Genomic DNA, 20,777 nt, shown 5'->3' on the forward strand with positions numbered 1-20,777 from the left:
AGTTTTATTCAGATGAAAGAAATACTAAATTAATGAAATCACACAACGAAAATGAATTGAAACAAACAAGATTAGAAAAGTACAAACGTCTGCTTGCCGGTCAGATCAGAAGCAAACTAAAAATTTTCCATAACGTCAAGGTTCGATGAGACTGTTGAAAAATATGTAGGGAGTATATTCTAAAAAAAAACTAACTTCAACAGATCAAACACACGATGATGGAGGAAAATATTATTTTTTCCTTACGACAAAATATGTTCTACCTACGTTCACCTACTTCACAATTCGCTTCGCGAACGTTAGAGTGCATGTGCAAGAATAATAAGAAACTTTAAAAAACTTTCCATAGGAGGATTTATTGGCGTTAGACCACAGCGGATTATTAATCCTAATCATTCAATCTTATAGTCTAATAGAGGACGTGTTAACGGGAAACTATTAAGAATTACATGGGAAGCAAGCATAGTTTTCGCAACAATGTTAATTTAGATCTAATATACTGAGCAATAAACCAAATCCTATTCACGACGACGGCGTATAAATACATTTGATTTTCCATCTCGTAAACACCGAACAAACCCATTATGGAATTTCCATAGTTCATATGCTGTGTTGACCTGTCTCATTAACAACCTCATGTTTCTTTATCAGTCTACCTACCCATACGCTTTTAGATGATTATATATCTCTCTCTCTCTCTCTCTCTCTTTCTCCCTTTTCTTTTATTTCTCTCTCTCTCTCTCTCACATACACACACTCTCTTCCCCCCTTTCACTATATTTGTCTTACAGTTTCTTGCGATGTCCCCTATCGCACCCCAATAGCACCGTTTGCCGTCTGTTCGTGCATTTAACCGTCATTCCTAGTACAGTTGCAGAAATATCAATTACCTCCTTAATTAGTCTGTACGCTAATCTGTCACCATTTGTACCGTTTCGCTTTTCTGTTCGCTTAATCATCGAATCCTGGTTTATCCGCTTATACCTATAAACGCGCATCGTTTATCTTTCTATCTAACCTATTTATTTATGTACGTGGCTTGTCTATTTTTCTATTTCATCTGCCTCCGATTTATCACCTCCGTGTGCCGATCCACCTGTGCGAGTTTCTGCCCTCCTATTTGCCGTCTGTTTATTTACCCATCCATGGATACATTTGTTTTATTTATATGTGCCTCCAATCGTAAATTTGACCGTTCACCTCTCTACATTTTCTTCACTATCTTTCCATTCTTCGATATATCCTATGTAATCTCTGTACGCCTTCGCTATAAATTCCGTCCCTCTCTCTCTTCCTCTCACTCTCTTTCTCACTATATATCCGCACATGTTCCTATACCTTTTTACGCTTACCCGTATGGTTTTCTTAGGACAATCAAACCGTCCATCCACACGTTTTCCTATATTCCGTTTATTTGTTCGTCTGCACGTTTGTTTTCGTACGCCTGCTTATATCACTTTCACCTGTTCGCCCGCGTATTTATATATCCTCCTGCCATGCGCCTATATAGTATTTAAAAAGAGAACGATGGTTTTCTGCTGCCTCTCTTCTCCATCCCGTAACAACAATCTTTCATAAATGTATAGAGTATTTAGGTAATGAGATATAGAAGAAAATGATTGCTTTTCGTCCATCCGTTTACCTGATTCTCTGTTTGTTTCGGTCCATCCGTTCACTTAATTTATGCGTTCGCTCATTTCTCTGGATGTTTTCTCTCGCCAATGGCTAACGTATCAAGCCATTGGCAAATGCCTTTCTTTTATCTATATATTTATCCGCAAAACCGCCTTTGTTTGGCTCTTTGGCTATCTGATCGTATGTCTCAACGTCACTTTGCCTATATCTAGTTTAGAAAAACCAACGGCAAAAAGAAAGGCTACTAATTTATTCTTGAATTCACGTGCTTCAGCAATTTAAGCGATAATAATAAATATCGCAAAAAAAATCAACGAAATATATAAAAGCATTTATTCATAGCTATTTGTCAGCGTATTATACAAGATCACGCGGAATTGGAGCAATGTCAATAACAACATGATTGAATGATTGAATTCAGTCAAATCTAAAAAAACGCAAAACTTACATAAGATTGACAAAGTAGTAAAAAGAGAAAAAAAATTTTGAGAATCAAAATACAATCATATTTACATAAAAAGTATTTATAAATTTTTAGTGGATAAAAAAGTCATAGAAGCCGCTACACCAATTGTTTGCGTAGACCTTTGTAACACCTACTAGGACTTGAGATAGACCTATCTTTTATTATACCGATCCATTCAAAAAATTAATTTAAGCTTATTTGTCCATCTGTCCATTTTTGTGTTCAATTTGCAGCTCGCGAATTTTCGAAATATGCTGATGAAATTCGGTACACATACGTGTTTTGGCTCGAGACCTTAAACCATTCAAAATGGTTTCGATTAGAACATTTTTTCGGCCACTCCCCATTGCAGTTTTCAGAATTTCACGAGAAAAATTGCTAAATTATAGTACAAATTGGTGTACAAACTTTGGAGAAGATGAGACAACTTTTTGAACTATCTGCTATGTAATCGCTTCTATGGACAGAGAATCTTATATGGAAAAAAAGTGCAGTTTTTGATAACTTATTATGAAAATTTGGATCAAATAGGTCTTTTAGGTAGATCCAACTATATAAAAGAGCTTTGATGAAAAGCAAACACATCTACGCCAGCCAAACCTATCTTGTCCTTTTTAATGATGAAACTAGATGGAAATTATGAAAATCTTTGATAAGTGCATTGAGTTTGCTACATTTGAATTACGTTAGTCCACAATTCGGGCACTCTCCTATATTAGCACTTTCATGAATATTAGTTTTCAGAATGCTGTGAAAATTCATTTTCTTTTTCATTTGTTACAATCTTTGCCTTAAATTTATTGCTTCATCTATTGTTGACTTTTGTTTTTCTTTGCCGTGATCTTCATTTCTTTTTTTTTTAATACCGCACAATGTTTCAGATGTTACAATATATTTTCGGTAATGCTTCTTTTGTTTGAAATCGGCACAAAACATGTCTAAGGTCCTGAAAATCTTAAAGACGTACAATGCCGATCCTTAACAGCGCAAGAGACTGACGCTCAATGTAAAATAAATAAGCAGGTTATATTCGGCGGGACCCGAAACTCGCATACCCACCAATGCTTCTTTTATTTGATACCCATATCGCTGGTATTATTCAAAATTAATCCATTAGGTCACGGTGTCTACCATATTTTTTTTTAGAATTAACCCATTTCTAGACTGATGATATATCTTCATAAGGTTCTTGTTTGGCTTATTATTTCTTGTTTGGCTTACAAATAGGCAAAAATATGAAAAAAAAGAAAATTTATTCACTTGTAATTTTGTGTGGGCATGAACGATTTTTTCATTTTTGAACGTAAAGGGTAGAGTGCTTCGTAAAGTAAGCGAGGAGAATTCCAGTCTTCTCACTTTTGTAATTTCTGAGCAACGAGCAAAAACCCACAAATTTTTGTTAAGAAAAACGGAGTTCATACTCCACTGCGGTCTTCTGCTCTGGCCATTTGAGCCCATTTTCAATATAGACCTGCGTGCAAAGACATGTAATGTTTTTATCAAATTCGAAGTATCTTCATTTTTACGATGAAATGAGTGCCAACAACAAACACCACAGAGACAAACAGACGGACAGGTATGGCTTAATCAATTCACAATTTCATGCTGATCAAAAATATATATAATTTGTAGGGTCTCTGAACGTTCCTTTTGGGTGTTACACACATTACGAAAAAATACAAAATCAGTATTCTCCGATCCTTAAGTGGTGGGCATAATAAATTAAATGGAACTTGTTGTACTTTGTGTAGTTGACATAACCTAGAAGCAAAGTGAAAGTGAACCTAGATTGTTCTTCTATAAGGCCAATAGCAGCAGCCATTACTTCACTCCACCGCGAAATCTGAAAACAAGCAAAAAAGCTATGTTTAAATTCTGGTAAATATTTAATGAGCCTCTTTTTAGGTATGATTCGTTGTCAAAAAAATAACAACAGTTTTTATATGTAGATAACGAACAACAAGAGCTAATATCTAAATTCTTAACCAAAAATATTTCAGTAGATTGCGTGCAGTTTCATCATTAGAATTGACTATCTTTTCATTGGTTTCAAAATCCCCAAATTTAATACGTTTTCTGTTGAAAACTCGCCAGTGTACTAAATTTCATCAAAATGTCTCAAAAATTGCGATCAGTAAGTTGAACGTAATAATATATGGGACATACCTCGGGTGGACAGGCAGGACACACAACCTTTAGCAAGCAATTCTGAATCGCTTCAAGAAAGAATTATTGCAAGTTCTAAAGTTACACTATAATATTGGACAGGCATGGCCAATTTTCCCTCTTTTTGCGCAGCTACTACAACATCGTCCAGAGAATGTGCGTTCAAGTTATTTTACCTTTATATGCTATAATTTACGACTAATGATCAAAAAACCAATTTTTTACTGTTTTTAAATAAAAGAGGTTTACTCATTTTACATAATAATACATTACTGTAGGCGTATCCGTCGACAGGAGAGGTGAGAGTTTCAGCAAATCTATGTTCCCCCAAAAGCATAATTTATCTCCGCTTCCTATTCAACAAGAGCCTTTTATTGAAATTAATATTATATATTATATAATACTGAAAATTCGAATAAGTAAGAACATCATAGTCGGGCATTAAGTAGCCGACCATTAAACACGCTACGCCAATTCACCCAGTACAGTTATCCACTCCTTTTAATAACAATGCATCAAAAATTACACATTATTTGCACGCAAAGGCGTATTTCTCATGAAAGCCCGCATATTAGGTTTGCATTCCAAATTCCCACGTCATATGACGTGATCCAAATTTAGCAAACTTAATTTACTTCCTACAACCTTTATTTTTCAGTTTCCGTCATAAGAAACTAGAAATTAGACTTTCTTTTCGTATAAGTGCTTGCTATTCATGATAACCATTGCATATGCTAAGGTCTAAAAGAAGGGCTTATGATTCAAAATCCCTACTGCTAATTTTTTGGGTTAATTCGCAGTTATGGGCCAATTTTCATCATAAAATATAAAAATTTACACCTTTTTCTGAAGAGCTTATTGCTCATGAGAAATCTTACTTGGAGCGGGGTCCAAGAAGCAAACCTACGTGGCTCAAAATTGCTCTACTTAATTTTGTCTTGTGGAGAAATTTTCATCACAAATCATTAGCAATTAGGGCTTTTCGAGAGTTTAAAAAATAAACCTACGTGATCCAAACCCGGCGAGATTGATTTCTTTGTCAGTTTACTGTCATGAGCCATGTGCCAAATTAGCCCTTTTACCATATAAAGATTTTGATAAGAACACGAGGTTATCTGACAGCCGCAGCCGAACCAAATTTATCGTAGGAATTTAGAATCCCCAAATATAATTATATAGGAAATTTTATCGAGAAATTTTGAGAATTAAAATTTTTCCACAATAAAGCGTTGTATGGAGAGTTGTTGAAAAAGTGGACCAATCCGACACAATTTCTCTAGTTTTTGGGACAGACAAACTTAATATACAGTCCCAAAAATATGTTTTCAGACTTCAACACGTTATTCTTTCTAATTTACACGGAGCAGGGATAAATTTGAAAGGGAAACGGGACAGGCAGTCTGCATATACATTTTCTGGGACGCCCTGTATACAATAAAATGCATAATAAATGGTGGGTCTCTATTAATTGTTGTGGTATTACATACGTCCGGACAAACTTAATATACTCTCTACAGCAAATGATGTAGCGAATAAATAGTCGAGAAAGAACGACCTTTTCCCAAAATTAAAAAAGTTAAGAAAAATTAAAAAATACTATGAAATTTTTTAATATGCACTCGAGTATAAGTTTTTTTCTTCTTCATTATTTTATAATTTATTTTGTTTTCTATACATACATATACGTTTACAATTAATTTCCTATAAACGGGTTGATATAACGGTTCTCATATTAATTTAAAAGCTCTTTCTACAGCTAGAGTTGCTAAGTGTTCGTAAACTCATAATATTCTCATATGTTATTTAAAATTCACTCTCGATTATTTTCTCTATCTCTCTCACTCTCTCTCTCTGTTTTTAATAAAGTAAACATGAGCGATTCCGATTCTTCTCAAGAAAATATAGTACAATCAGTATACGAAATCAGCTAATCAAAAAAATTTAACTTAATTCAAAATAATAAAAAAGAAAACAAAGAAAAAAAGAGAGTTAAAATAACAATTAAATTGAATGAATCGCTTTAAGTGTTGAAGACATTAAAATAATACAAATTATTCAGTGTGCTGCGCGAATAAGAGTAAAGTAAGTTAATGTAATGTTTGTATGCATAATGCATAATACATATATATAATAAATACAAATAAACCGAAACATTGTAAGAAGAGAATGGAAATGCATTCATAAGTTTATTGTGCATGCATACCATAGCTATTTAACACGAATTAAGTGAAGCAATTTTTCGTAACAATTACAAAATACACTCTTTCTTTATTTTTTTCTTTACTTCTAGCGTAATTTTTATTTGTTGCTCTATTATTAATAACAGTAATTTTTTCTATATATTTTCTCATTGCAAATACAACTATAGTCGTAGTGACAACTGCGCTGATTGGCAATATTACAAGACTTACTATTGTTTCGCCGGCTTTGGTAATCATTTTTTCCACAATCCTTTAATTTATTATCATCAAATACCTTGCTACTGTTTGAGTGGGATAACATATGTAAACGAATATACGCAAATAGTCAAAATGCAACGCAAAATGTCTGCAGCGAGTTCAAAACCGCAAACTTCGGCTGAATCGTTTTGTCGCCGTTCACGGGCTCCTCCCCGTCGTACTGAACGACCTACGTTGCGTAATTTGAATCCAATATTTCGTAAACGGGAACCCTCGGAAGATAATACAATATTAACGGAAAAATTATTGAAATTAGCCCGTCTGAGGGGCGAATTAAATTTGTCCAGCCGTGCTTTAGCTACTGGTAAGTATTTCTTAAAAAAATAAGTGTATGTGTTGATAAATCAATAATTCTCCTTAAAACTGGCTAATATTTTACAATCAGTAACTATCATATATACGCGTAGTGCAAGAGAAAAATGTTGATGTAATATCTATATCTATAGTGTGCTTACCGTCAAATAATATTCTTATCATCATCAAAGTCATCAAAGTGTCAACGTCAAACACTTTTGATCAAAAAAAGGTCAGACGATCGGAGATTGTCAGGGATGAATGCACATTTCATTGTAAATCTGACTGGTTTGGCATTAATGGATGAGTATTTCATTTTCTATCCAACAAAGCCTCCAGAGACATTTACGTTCAACAGATACACGTGCAAAATCCCTTAGGGAATAAATGCACGGTCGAAACTTTGTTTCCATACGCACTCACATCAATAATTCTTAATAAATAAATTTGGAAATAACTTTTTTTTAAATTGATTTCGAGGCTGTTGGATTTGTTTCGATATATCGCCGCTTTTACATGGTTATGTTCTTGCACTTGTATACATGTCATCAGTTTGAAGAACGCACCCCGAGCTGTTCTACATCCTGCCATATATATAATCTCCTTCGGCATGTAATTTTACGTGAGGGACGTCACCCACAATTTAGAATTTTTTTTAAAATCAGTATTAAAAAAAATTAGTACAATTCCGGTATCGGCTTTATAAAGAAAGAGTCGTGTGTTGGAGGTTTACACAACTCAACATTGAGTTCTATCTATAATATGGCGATTAAGTGTATTGTTTTAAACGCCAGTGCAGACATGCCTCTTCTTTACAGCAGGAAGGAGAAGCCTGGAGACTATAAACAGAGAAAATATTAAGACATAAAGAGAAAAGATCATTAATATTTGAAAGAGGAGAAGCGGAAAAGGGAAGCTCTGAAAAGTAATTAGTCAAGATTATAAGTTTTCGGAAATTTCCAAACGTACAAGTCGCATCACTGAAAAAAGAAGAAGAAATCAAATTTTCCTCCGGCCAAAAGGTCGCAGTTCCTGTGTATACTTCTTGCCCGCCAAGAACTTCTGGTCACCTTACTCGTATACTTGCGATCACTTACGTACAATATTGAACACATGTGATTTCTATGTACTCCATTAAATGAATTGTCTAAAAATAGTACAACTTTAAGCAGATATACAGTAATATAGATACCGTAAAATCTCACTCAAACGACAAAGGAAAATTACAACAATAACGAGATACAGTGGAGCTTTTCGATAGTAAAATGAAAAGCAGCAGATATTGATTTTATATCAGATAAGTGGGTTAAATATTAAAAAAAACTAATTAAAATGGAAATAAAAATATAAAAATGTCTTGTATAAGAGAACACAAAGTTTGCTCGGGGTGATAATCTTCTGAAAGAACACCTCTCATCTTGAAGAATAGATGATATTTACTTACGTAAACTGTAGGAAATCCAACTCGCGTAAACTCTCGTTTTTTTCTTTCTAACTCGACTTGCGCTCGAATCGAGGCCGGCTATAAACTTATGTATAATAAATGCGCTATTGAACAAAAGAAGATGCGTCTAATTAGTCAACATCAGCGCTCTTTTAATTAACCAATTTAGATTTGTAATTGTTACTCAAGTGGTCGTTGGTTAAAGTCAAGGCTTCTTACTTTCTTTTTCGTTGATTGAGATGTGGCCAACGTTAAAATGAATACTCGATCGGTGAAGACTAATAATTAGCGATCGAGCATACATCTCTCAAAATGCAATCGAAAGTTTTTCCCTATCTCTCTCGCCCTGTCTCCCCAATTATACACGGATGTAAAAAAGATTACAAGACTTCTTGGCTATGCTTTCAAGCTAAGAAAGACCGACAAGCATGAAATTTTGTAGATATTTCTATGTAAGTAAGACGCATACAAATCTGTGTACACCGACAATTACTCTTACACTCTTGAAGGTAAAAATTCTTCAAAAGTATTTCACGAAAAGCTTAAGTTACCATTTATTTAGTTTTACACAAAGCTTAAAGAGATGAGGATGTAATTACAGCCATAATTGGTTGTTCAATTACAACGTCACGTTTAATAAAAGTTTAACGTAGCAATACCTCGTCGTAGTTTATCCAAGTGTTATTGTTTGTTATACGTATTGCACATGTCGAAAGCAAGTGTGAAGATTTGATTCACTTCGAGACGAATCTCGAATACCATATAGGAAAAAATTATGAAACAAAAATATTTTTTATGCCACACACCACATATTTGTTTGCTTCAGAACGGCTTGAGAAAGTTACGCTCTTTATTATTACGAATCGATTTAAAGCTAAATGTCCTTACGATCGTGTATGTTCAAGGATTTTTGTGTTCAATTTGCAGACAAAACATTTTGACGTATGCTTTGAATAAAGGACCAACAGTTTTAAAAAGGAATAGGGCCGGATAATTTTTATGAATACATCTCAAAAATTAGTTACGGTTTTGTGTAGGATGTTTAAGGGCTAGACGTAAGTCGACTATAACATTTGAACTCATTTCAATTTTGGTCGATCGATTGTTTCTCCAACGAAATTTCATTTTCCTGCTGAAAGAACCCGGACAATGACCAAACTTCATGAAATTGAGTTCATTTTTGAGAATTGCAATCGGGAGACTGCGCCTTTGGCACACGAACAGTTCGGTATTGCGTCAGAATAGAATAGAAAATGTGAACAATTTTGGATGAAACATGTTTAGTCACGTGATATACGCGGAGAAAATTCATTTCATGTATGTAGGCATGCATTACGTTACGTATACACCCATAAGCAAACATGTACGCAAACGAACTTGACAGTGAACCTATCATAATATTTTTTTTCCAAATAATCATCTTATTAACATTATCTAACCTTGTAGAATAAAAAGCAATAACAAAAAAAAAAATTACTTTCATAAAGAACCATATACAGGAGAATTTAATTTAATGGTTGACTTGGCAGATAAGCTAACAAAATGCGAAATTTTTCGGAAAAATGCTACAGTTTTCCGTAAACAATTGATCGATCAAGCAATCCCATTATTACTATCTTTTATTTGAAATAATCGATCCTTAGCAAAATTGCTTCAAATAAGTCAAAGACAAAGGAACTCACATCGTTTTGTATGTGTGGTCCTTACCCGCGTCGACGTTATTATCATATAAGGGAATATCGTATGGCTACCTCAGCTAGTGAATTGGAAGAAAGTGAAGAGACAAGTAGTAGCAAGAATGAGGTGGACTTGGCGGAGGAGTCTGAGAAACAAGCAAAGAATTGTATGAATTTTTTCTTTTAAATATAAAATGAAAACAAAACGCGAATATTTACTTCTTATTAATTAATTGATATAATTATATTATTAATTATTTTTCAGTGCCAGAAAAAGTTTATGAAATCAATGAGCCGGACGAGAGTGTAGAGGTCACACTAGATGGATTAGTGGCTAAAGAGGAAGATGCCTGGTGGAACCAAGTACCAATACGTAATTTAGATTTAAGCTCAAATCAATTAACTCACCTTTCGCCGAAAATTGAAAAACTTAACACTTTGAATGCGTTAATGGTAAAACCAAAAAAAAAAAAAAAAAAAACTTTTAAAAATATTTTTTATATATTTTTTCTTCCGTCGTTATCACAGCTTCATGACAACGCTTTAACTTCCTTACCTAGGGAAATCGCTCAATTAGAAAGACTCTTACGATTGAATTTAAGTCATAATAAATTGTGTGAGCTACCACATGAGCTTTTCAGATTACCTAACTTACGTTATTTGAATTTATCGCACAATGAATTCGTGGAACTTCATCCGGATATCAGCGATTTGCATATGCTAGAGGTTTTGGTAAGAAAAGCAGTAAAAGTCATAAAGTTGCTCATCCATCTAATTCTAACAAATTTAAATCAAAAACGTACTAATCTTCTAATAATATCGACTCATAAATCATGCCATAATCATTCCTATCAATCTCACTTAACTATAACATCCAATCCATCCATCATACAACAGGATGTATCGAATAATCAATTAAAATCGTTACCTCGTGGCGTTGGTTTTCTGGTGCGTTTAACAACGCTTTCATTGGCCCATAACAAAATAAGAGAACTACCCAATGACGTGGTCGATATGCGTTGTAAGTTCAATTAAATTTACGTAACTTTTTTTTTGTTTTTTGTTTTTTTTTTTTTGTTGAGATCCTAACCGGAAAAGTTATTTTACATTTGAAAAGCTTTACAGAAATTGGATTTAATGAACAACGACTTGTTGTCATTGCCTGAGGATATGGGCAGTTTGCGCAAACTTCAATGTTTATATGCTCAGCACAATGACATAACGGTCCTGCCCCATTTCGAAGGCTGCGATCTCCAAGAGTTACATGTATCTAATAATTTCATAGAGGTTTGTTGTTGTTGCGTTATGCTTATCTTTTTTTGCCATTCCTTAATTTTGTTTTTGCCTTATGCTTGTTTTTTCGCTTTTTTTTTTTCTTCATATTTTTTTTCCATTTTTTAGACACAGTTGCCTTTGTTTTTTCAATCAATTGTTAAATATAAAATATAATTGTCATTCAAGTAAATTTATATTTTGTTTTGTATTCCCCTCTTTTAGAGACTTCCGAAGCGTCTATGCTCCTCGTCGCCACATTTGAAAATATTGGACTTACGTGATAACAAAATTGCTGAACTGCCCGATGAAATTGGTCATTTGCAAAGTCTTATACGTTTAGATTTATCTAATAATTCGATAACAAATTTACCTTACTCGCTGTCCACGTTACCTCACTTGACTAGTTTGCAAGTTGAAGGGAATCCCATTAAAAGTATACAACGTCACATTCTCCAGTGCGGGACTGTTCGTATATTGAAAACGTTACGTGATCGCGCGGAGAGCGCTGAAATCTCAAGTAAAAGTTCAAATTCTTCGCTTTTACAAAATTTCGATAATCGCGCTATGGGCGGAGACGGTTTGAATAGCCCACGACGTCAGCCGGTAGACGAAGATTCCATCTTTCCGGATAGGTTCGATGAGATATTATTTTATTTTTTCTTTCAATTCAATAATAATACGTTTTTTTTTTTTTAATTTTTAGATATAAAATGCGTAAAACTCGTTGCCTAGCAGTTACTATGCAACAATTAAACGATGTTCCGGGTGAAGTTTTCGAAGCCGCTGCCGACGAGAATGTAAATCTCGTGGATTTCTCACGTAATCGCTTAACGACTCTGCCCTTAGGGTACGTACCGCAATACTGATCAATATTGATTGTTAACTTTGGAGTAACTAAAGCAGTTGATCGTAGAAAGCTTGTTCTCGCTGTTTTTGCTTTAACGACAATTGAATGCAATAGGAAAGCCGGTGTCAGTTATTGACAATTGATTATTCAGTTTATAAAACTTTGTTATCACTCGATTTCTAGTCCGTAAAGGATTCATTTTTTTTAAACTGAGTCCATAAAAATTTGAAGCTGCCCATTATCCACATACCTTTTCTATAAAGGAAAGGCGCCTCATTTGAAAGCAAAACTACGATTGAAACCTTCAACCCTTCGCGATTGTTTCAAAAGTACAGAATAGGAACATATAAATAGAGACACTTCATTGGGCTACAGGTTCCTCTTTTTCTTTATAGTTCTTTTAGGAAAAATGCACAGTACTTGCTATTGAAAGCGAGCATAAAGAAAATCTCAGAATAAAAAATTCTGCAAGTGCTGCTTGAGCGAGCCTCATACCGAACATTAGAAACATTAGTGAACAATAATAAAATGTAGACTTTGTCTCGTCAAGCATCAATCGTGAAAGGGACTTGATTTCGTTGAAATTATAATGAATTACTTGGTTTTTAATTTGAAGTTTTAGAGAGCTTTTTTTCTATTTTACATGAATGGAACGATTTTACTGACAATTTACCAAATTATCATTGCAGTCTGCTCGCCATGAAAGATGTGGCCACAGAAATAATATTTGCCAATAATTTAATAAGTTATGTGCCTCCGTTTATATCGCAGTTTACACGCATAACTTTGATCAACTTCTCTTGCAACAATCTCAGCACTTTACCACAAGAATTTGGAGTTTTAGTTACCATGCGTGAATTAAACATCTCAAACAATCGGTAAGTGATGGTTGTGTTTACTTGCAGCCTTTTTCGTTTAAATTTTCTTATGAATAAATAAATGCTGGTATTCAATATTTACATAATAGTTTTGAGTATCTGCCCAGTTGTATATTCGAACTGAAAAGTTTAGAAATATTGTTAGCGCGAGATAATCGAATTAAAGGCATTGATGCTACAATAAATGGTTTGGGTTCTTTGCAACGTTTGGCCACACTCGATTTACGCAACAATGATATCGAACAAGTTCCGCCGATATTAGGAAATCTAATAAATATAACGTAAGCGTTTTCAATCAACGAACGAATGATGTAAGAACAAATTTATAAACAACTTTGTTTTTCTTATTTAGCACTTTGGACATAATTGGTAATCCATTTAAATTACCACGGCATCAGACCTTGGAGAAAGGCACCGAAGCAATAATGTCATATTTGCGTGACCGTATTCCGACCTAATGGGGAAAAAGGCGTGCGAAGCTATATAGCATAAATTGAATTAATATTGAAGTTAAAGGCGCACGCGCAGCGAGCGAGCCCATATAAAATCTAATCATCCTCTAGCACCGTAAAAATACATTTAAAAGAAAATTTTCTTTCAATTTGCTTTAAATTTGAGAAAAAAAAAAAAAAACAACAACAAAGAAGAACAACAAGTACTAGTCACATTAATCAACAACATACACTGATCATTGATAGCTTTGTTTGCCATTGAGAAGACATATATTTTTATAAAGTTTATTTTTTCTGATTTTAATAATTCAATTAACAATTAATCAAAGAAACTGTATTGAATTAAATAAAATGAAATTTGGGAACTAAAAAAAAAAAAAATAATAATAATAATTAGTTTTGTTCAACGACTTCTGCTTTCAAGCGTTTCGCCAGAGTTTTACGTAACTGTAATGCGTTATTGGTTTCGCATTCTTCCGGTTGTTCCAAAACTGTGTTAGACTTTGAAACACTTTCGAACAGCTTTTGAGCCATCTGAGCAGAAGATGGTCTTCCAACGCTACTTGTAGGTTTTACTTTGATAGTTCCATTACAATTAGCAGTTTCGCGCAACTGTTTGGCTCGTGTTCGCTTTTTAATTTCCACGATTTTATCACGCTGTTGCTTTAAATACTCTTGACGTGTAAGCAGCTCGTCCGGACTCACCTTTTTAAAGAGGAAACTACACATTTTCAATAAATCTTCACAAAATATTGCTCCTAAGTACCGGGTTTTTATCGAAAAACAAATTTAAACGTTGGAATTTATCGTTCAAGGCATTTTGTTCATTGTCTTCGATGGACTCGGGGGTTAAAGCAGCCTCGGGACTTTCCATTTCTTTGTCTACCGACTTAGCTATAAAGTCTTCAACATCAGTTAATTTATCGCTAGAAAAGATTTTGCGAAAGAAATTTGAAGCTAAATATGTAGAAACAAGGAAAAATTGCCATTGGGCTTAGTCTAAATCTTCAGACATCCACCACTTGATTCAAATGTCTCAAGGTCACAGTGCAATACCAAGATTTTTATCATTGAATTTACAGAATTTTAAAATATCTGCATAACACATTATGCAGGAATAAGCGTATGACGTCTAGTTTGAGGCAAGCCGTTGCTCAGTAATTATAGATGGAAGAGTAGACGAATTAAATTTGGCTTTTTAACTTGAAATAAGTTCAATTTGTAGCATAAGAAATCCTCTCCGCATCACCATCGAATTTGATCGGAAAAAATCCTATAAGTTGAACACGAAAATGCACGGGCAATAATATGACGGACAGATGCTCTTAATTCGATTCGGAAAAGAAGTGGATCCATCTCGATTTTGACTTATGCATCAAAAAACGAAAAAAATTCGAGAGAAATCAAAAAATCAAACAAAAGCTTCGAAGCTTTAAACACTAATGGCTTAACATGACTTAGTGAATGTATGAAATCGCAGCATGCATTAAATATCGAACATTCAATGACTTGTAAATGGTTGATAAACTTTAGTGGATGTAGTGTTTTATTTTATCTATTGTAAAAAGTTAACCTCTGTGAATGTCCAAGGTCGCTGAGACTACTAATATCACTGCTCTCACTTTCCCGTAGTAGGGCCAATTGATTTTTCTCAATTAAATCAAGTGCCTGCAATTGCAGTTCAACATTTCGTTGTGTCATCATGCGTATGAAAATTTTGATATCATTAGCAGCCCAAATCTTACATAAAAATATATTGTTTAGAAAATTTCGAATAAGTTTGACATATCAAATTTGTAATACCTGTTGAAACAGACCTTGATGGAAATTAAAAGGATTCTCGACATGTTGATCTTTACCTTCAAAACAAGCCATTTCAAATTGTTCCGGTGTTATTTGCATTTCCTCCATAAAACTGCCCAACATATAATCCACTAAATTTTTATAATCATCATGTATTTGCTGTATATCGGGATTAGTAAAATCCGGTTGCAAATTGGGATCAAATACTGGGTTATGTACAGGTAGCATATATCAGTTAATTTAAATAATAATAAAATTATTCAACAATTATTCTATTAGAATTTAGGGAACTTACGTAAGGACTTCTCTTCGACGAACGTTTGTAAAGGCGCATTCCAAACAGGTCCGTGTAAAAAACATACCAAAGAATCGAAAACCCATGAATCGTCGCTAGCCATGATTGTAAAATAATCGGATCGATGTGCAATTCACTTCCTCAATACTACTCAATACTAATAAAACGCATTTTCGTCTAGTACTTATTACATGAACTTTCTGTTCGATTTTATTACTTAAGCGGAATAGTTTTGGTCACATGTCGTTGTCATGGTTTTCAAAAGCAAAACTTCTTCTTCGTTAAGATATGTAAATTAGACATGTGTGACCATGAAATGTGATATAAATAAAATGTGCAAACTCAGAGGTCAACAAGAGGTCGAGTTAAGATTTCAAGTTAGCAAAATAACAACCTTACTTATAGAACAAATTCTTAATTAGCTAATAGGATAAAATTGAATTTTTCACAAGTTTGTTAAATGATAAAATAGCAATATATAAAACTAAGGCGATTATAATAAAATTCGCATAATCTATTAAGACTTGCATAAGCATATCATTCTGCTTGAATATGTGGAGGGATTGCTAAAGGATTTGCTAGGATAAATTTATCAGGATATCCTAGGAGGTAAGAAAATTATATTCGACTGGGGTCGAATCTCGCATACCCACCACTTGCCTTTTCACATTCCACTCTTCAAGTTATTTTATTCGATACCTTAATCGCTCTTATTATTAAAAAAAAATTAGTCCACCAGGTGGAGGTATCTATCATTTGAGGAATGTACAAAACACCTTAAGCATTCTGCCTTGTTTACATTACGAGTACAATTAAGCATAAAATCTCAGAAAAGTGAAAAAAAGATAATTTAAACGTTTGTAACTTCGTTGTTGTGTCGACATGACCGATTATTAACATTTTTTCACGTAAAGAGTAGAGTGTTTCACAAAGTAAACGTGGACACTTTCAGCCTTCTGACTTTTATAATTTCTGATTAACGAGAAAAAACCCCAAATTTTTGTTAAGAAAAACGAAGTTGCGTTCAGTTTAAGCTCCACTCCGGGCTTCTGATATAACCTATTTAGCCCATTTTCAATACTAATCTGCGGGCAAATACTTTCAATGCTTCTACCAAATTTCAAGTCGGTATCTTCATTTTTGCGACTAGGAGAGTGCCAACAACAAACAACACAGAAACACGGACGGATAGACATAGCTAAACCGAGTCCGAATTTCACGCTCGTCAAGAATACATACACTTTATAGGATCTCTGAAGCTTCCTTTTGGATGTTACTAGAACGTGATACACCATCAATATCAAACTTTTTAGAACGCAATGTTGTAAATCAGTTTTGGCACCGGCGTTCTGTCAGTAAATCTTCTCCACATACATTGTAGAATTGTACAAGAAATTGCTTGAACAGTACTTTTACCTTTTCGATAGTAAAAAATTAATATATGTTGCTTGAAAGAGTACCAAGCAGGTACTTCTCCGTAGAATTAACCGAACTTTTTCACAAACAAGCTCTGCTTTACAGTCTCTTAAAATATACAACGGGAGTGCACCGTAAGTGTGAAGTTGGCTGCGAAAAAATGCAATTAAATCTATGTTTCAAATTACGATATGATTTTTCGAACAACCCAATACATTTGAGTTTAATTCAATTGGGTAGTCATTTACTTCTGCGAACACTTCTCACGCTCGTTGTACAAAATGATTTCTTAAATATGGGAGTGTGGTTAATAAAGTTGTAAAGGGGAAGATCCACATCCTCAAAAAATTATGGTTATTCACTAGTCTGCGCCCGTCACCCCGTTATCTTTCTCCTCATGGTTTTCCCACGTTGAGCGTTCTACACGAAAAGAGGCACAACCGTTTGGTCCTATTAAAAAAAAATAAAAATAAAAAGCAGTGGGTGTAACGAAAGATAGGATAATGTCGCCAATTAATCAAGTAGGTGTATACAAATGTGAACCATAATAAATCCCTCACTCAACATGTAAACAAATGTAGATGAAAGGGAATGATGTGCCGTTTCCACGTAAAGTTCCTAACGATCAGCCATAATTTACCCCACACCAAATATAATTTCCCTATTAAATACTAACTTGCTGTCAGCAGTATAGTGTATTGCTAAAAATAATCGGGTTAAAATTTGAATAAACCGAGTAATATTCACAATTCCATCGCGAAGAAATGTTAATATCCCTGACAGAGTCAATGATATGGAACCGGTGAACGATTTATTTATTCCAGCAAGGGAAGCAGTATTATTACATTACGGTTAATATGTTGAGAAAGTGTGTAAAGATATCCGGAGCTGACGTAAGGAACATAACTATTTTTAAAATGAACGTTTCTTAGGCGGGGGATGTAGCCTCGTTAAAGGCCAACACTTTTGATATCTACATTTAGGATGATTAGCCGGACGTACTGTATGTTCCCGGCCGTTCTAATTAAACAAAACCATTACTAGGGAACATTGTTGATTACAACTAATGCAATTCGATTGATCATCAAAGGAACAAGGGTCGCAATATCTAAGAAGACATTACAGGACAATCTTTCTACACGACCACGTCGACCATATAGTGGAAAATTTATTCAGAAAACATTGCACTAGCGTACCCTACCACTCCCCTTTATTGACCAGATGGTTGTACTCACCCTAGAACCTGTTTAAGCGATGCCTATTGACTGAGTAAGAAGCCTTTGTCTTCTTTTGTCGATGCCCAAGATACGTAAAATAAGTTTTAACATTTTCTCGAACGGTAATAAAGCAAATCTTGACCTATATGTTCGTGGCCTAAATCTTCTCAAGATTGGGCTATCAAACATTTTATTGAACACTTACAATAAACTGTCTTTATAACTACAACACGGAGTATAATGGTGATGTGATTATATGCCAAATGAGAAACTCTGGAGATGAGGATTATTTGCATATATATACATATTTACATATATATATATATATATATATATATTGTGAAGAATTTAGAATGTTATAGACTGTAGCCCTATACTTTACGTAATGAATGTTATACCGTTTATTCCTATTCAGTGTTGGAAAGATTCCGCACGAATCTTTCTACATAAGTGACCAGAGTGCTGTCGTCAAATACTTTGCTGTGCTGCTCGGCTTCAGTCCGCCAAGTCAATCTGCGTCTTTTAGTGCCAACATTAAGGCCGGCCAGAAGCAGTCCCTATCTAAAATATAGGCGGCTGGCACGCCTTTTTAAGTTTTAGCGAATGAAACGGTATGTGACTTGCTTTATGACAATTGACAATTGACTTTATTAAGTTTTGGTATAGCTATTTACACTAAATTTTACAGGTATCTTAATGCTAGAGTAAGCAAATAATAATTGTTACGGTTTAGGTTCGTTAGGGCGCCTAGTATCGTAATGCATTTTGAAATGCAATTTCCCGCCAGTTGAAGTGTGACATAATTCTCGTTTTTCTTTTTGCAAAGGAATTATGCTGACTTTGCATAATTCTGTCACACTTTAAAGCGGATGCATAACAACGATATGCAATCACACTACACCATATATATATATATATATATTTATTATATTGCAAATGGGAGATTAAGGTGCTCAAAAGACCCAGGTGCAATCACACATATGGCAAAGTCTGTATAACGATGGTTGGACGGATGTCATCTGGTCTATGTGATGAGTCAGCATCCTATTTTTATGTGTAATAAATTCGAAAACACTAGGCATTCATTTGAAACTTTCGATATCTATAATAATCTATGTGAAATCTTTCGTGTTCGCAATAAAGCTCATCTTAAGCAGCTAACAGCCTTTATTAGAAGTGCTGACTTCAGCATTTAAGTTATCATAATTTTAATTAAACTTTTTGCCTTGCCTAATAGTATTTTTAAAAATTTTAACAATTCCTTAAATCAATAATTCATGTACAGCCAGTCTCAGCTTGAGATCAATCTTCTGGACTAAACTCGAGCATGGAAAGTACTCAGGGGACTTACAACTTGAATATCAACTAATCGAGAGAGATACTAATATCATTGTATCATCAATAAATCAATTACAATCATCACGTGATCCGCATCATCTTTTTTCTCTGCTATCATTTTCCTTGCGGTTTTCAATCTGAAGCTCTTAAGAAAATTTAGTGTCAAAAACTCATATCCTTACTGGATGTAACAAAAAAAAATATTTCTTAACATTTTTATGCAATAAATCTGCATCTTTTATGTAAAAAATTCCGATTTCAGATTTACATGAGCATTCTCCATCAACATCAAAACGTGTAATTTATGCCGTGAACGTTCTCCCGATTATAAACTTTAGCAAAACTATTGAAAATTATTGCACATAAGTATGCATTGCAAATGAGCCAAATCGCTTGAAGTTGATGTTTTCATGTATTGTCCGGCTGTCTGACAACATGCCCGCTTTCGAAAGCAAACACAGAGTTGGATTTTTTGCTCATTACTCAAAACTGCAACCGCAATAATGATAAATATTTGCACATATATTCTGTTGAGCATTTGCGCAAAAATAGTGACGTCATCCGCGTCCCTTTTATTTTTTTAGGTAAAGTGTTGGGTATAGAAGATTCGACCACAGTCGAATATAACTTTCTTTTGTTTGCTTTCGATGTGCACACTTATGCATGATGCTTTAGTTATTACTGGCATATCTTGCCATTACGTGCCTGAATTTACAATTTGTTTTGGAAAATTTGATATGGAAAAATTGAAAATTCGATTTAACAATTGAAGATAAGAAATTTTCGCTAACTTTGAGAGGATCTTTCCCCGACTCTTAAGTACACCTACTGCGCTTCGTTTAATGCATTCACATGTTTTGGTAATAATACCCCAAAAATTGTACATTACTTTCATGCGAAAGCATACTTTTGATGGCCGACCGCATAATGGAGGATTCGCAAAACATCACATGGCGTGATCCAAATTTACTAAACTTAATTTATTTCCTAATTATCTTATTACTGTTCAGTTTCCGTCATAAAAAATTAGAAATTAGACTTTCTCTCCTTGAAAGATCTTGCTTTATATTGTAGTGATACCACTCAATATTTAAAGGTTCGTTTGAGTCTTTATTA

General features: G+C 34.1%; 2 protein-coding genes across 5 annotated transcripts; one reads left to right on the forward strand and one right to left on the reverse strand.

Moving 5' to 3' along the window:
- The first annotated feature begins 6,165 nt into the window (after positions 1 to 6,165).
- On the forward strand, positions 6,166 to 13,766 carry LOC119640747 (leucine-rich repeat-containing protein 40). 4 transcript variants are annotated; one of them, XM_038038961.1, is made up of 11 exons: positions 6,166 to 6,349; positions 6,636 to 7,030; positions 10,406 to 10,593; positions 10,669 to 10,872; positions 11,038 to 11,161; positions 11,258 to 11,427; positions 11,638 to 12,047; positions 12,119 to 12,262; positions 12,952 to 13,140; positions 13,230 to 13,421; positions 13,493 to 13,763. In XM_038038961.1, the coding sequence occupies exons 2-11, from the start codon at positions 6,799 to 6,801 to the stop codon at positions 13,596 to 13,598; spliced, it is 1,959 nt and encodes a 652-aa protein (XP_037894889.1). In that variant the 5' UTR covers positions 6,166 to 6,349; positions 6,636 to 6,798; the 3' UTR covers positions 13,599 to 13,763. The 4 variants fall into 4 exon arrangements, with proteins under 4 accessions (XP_037894889.1, XP_037894891.1, XP_037894890.1 ...); XM_038038962.1 differs by lacking the exon at positions 6,166 to 6,349 and having other exon boundaries at positions 6,589 to 7,030; XM_038038964.1 differs by lacking the exons at positions 6,166 to 6,349; positions 6,636 to 7,030 and adding an exon at positions 10,142 to 10,307 and having other exon boundaries at positions 13,493 to 13,766.
- A 219-nt stretch (positions 13,767 to 13,985) lies between these two features.
- LOC119640753 (cilia- and flagella-associated protein 36) lies at positions 13,986 to 15,793 on the reverse strand. Its single transcript, XM_038038971.1, has 5 exons — positions 15,691 to 15,793; positions 15,396 to 15,601; positions 15,166 to 15,332; positions 14,359 to 14,518; positions 13,986 to 14,297 (listed from the first exon to the last, which is right to left on the reverse strand). The coding sequence occupies exons 1-5, from the start codon at positions 15,791 to 15,793 to the stop codon at positions 13,986 to 13,988; spliced, it is 948 nt and encodes a 315-aa protein (XP_037894899.1).
- Positions 15,794 to 20,777: the final 4,984 nt, after the last annotated feature.

The sequence above is a fragment of the Glossina fuscipes genome, unplaced genomic scaffold, assembly GCF_014805625.2.
Source record: "Glossina fuscipes isolate IAEA_lab_2018 unplaced genomic scaffold, Yale_Gfus_2 127, whole genome shotgun sequence".
Lineage (NCBI taxonomy): Eukaryota > Metazoa > Arthropoda > Insecta > Diptera > Glossinidae > Glossina > Glossina fuscipes.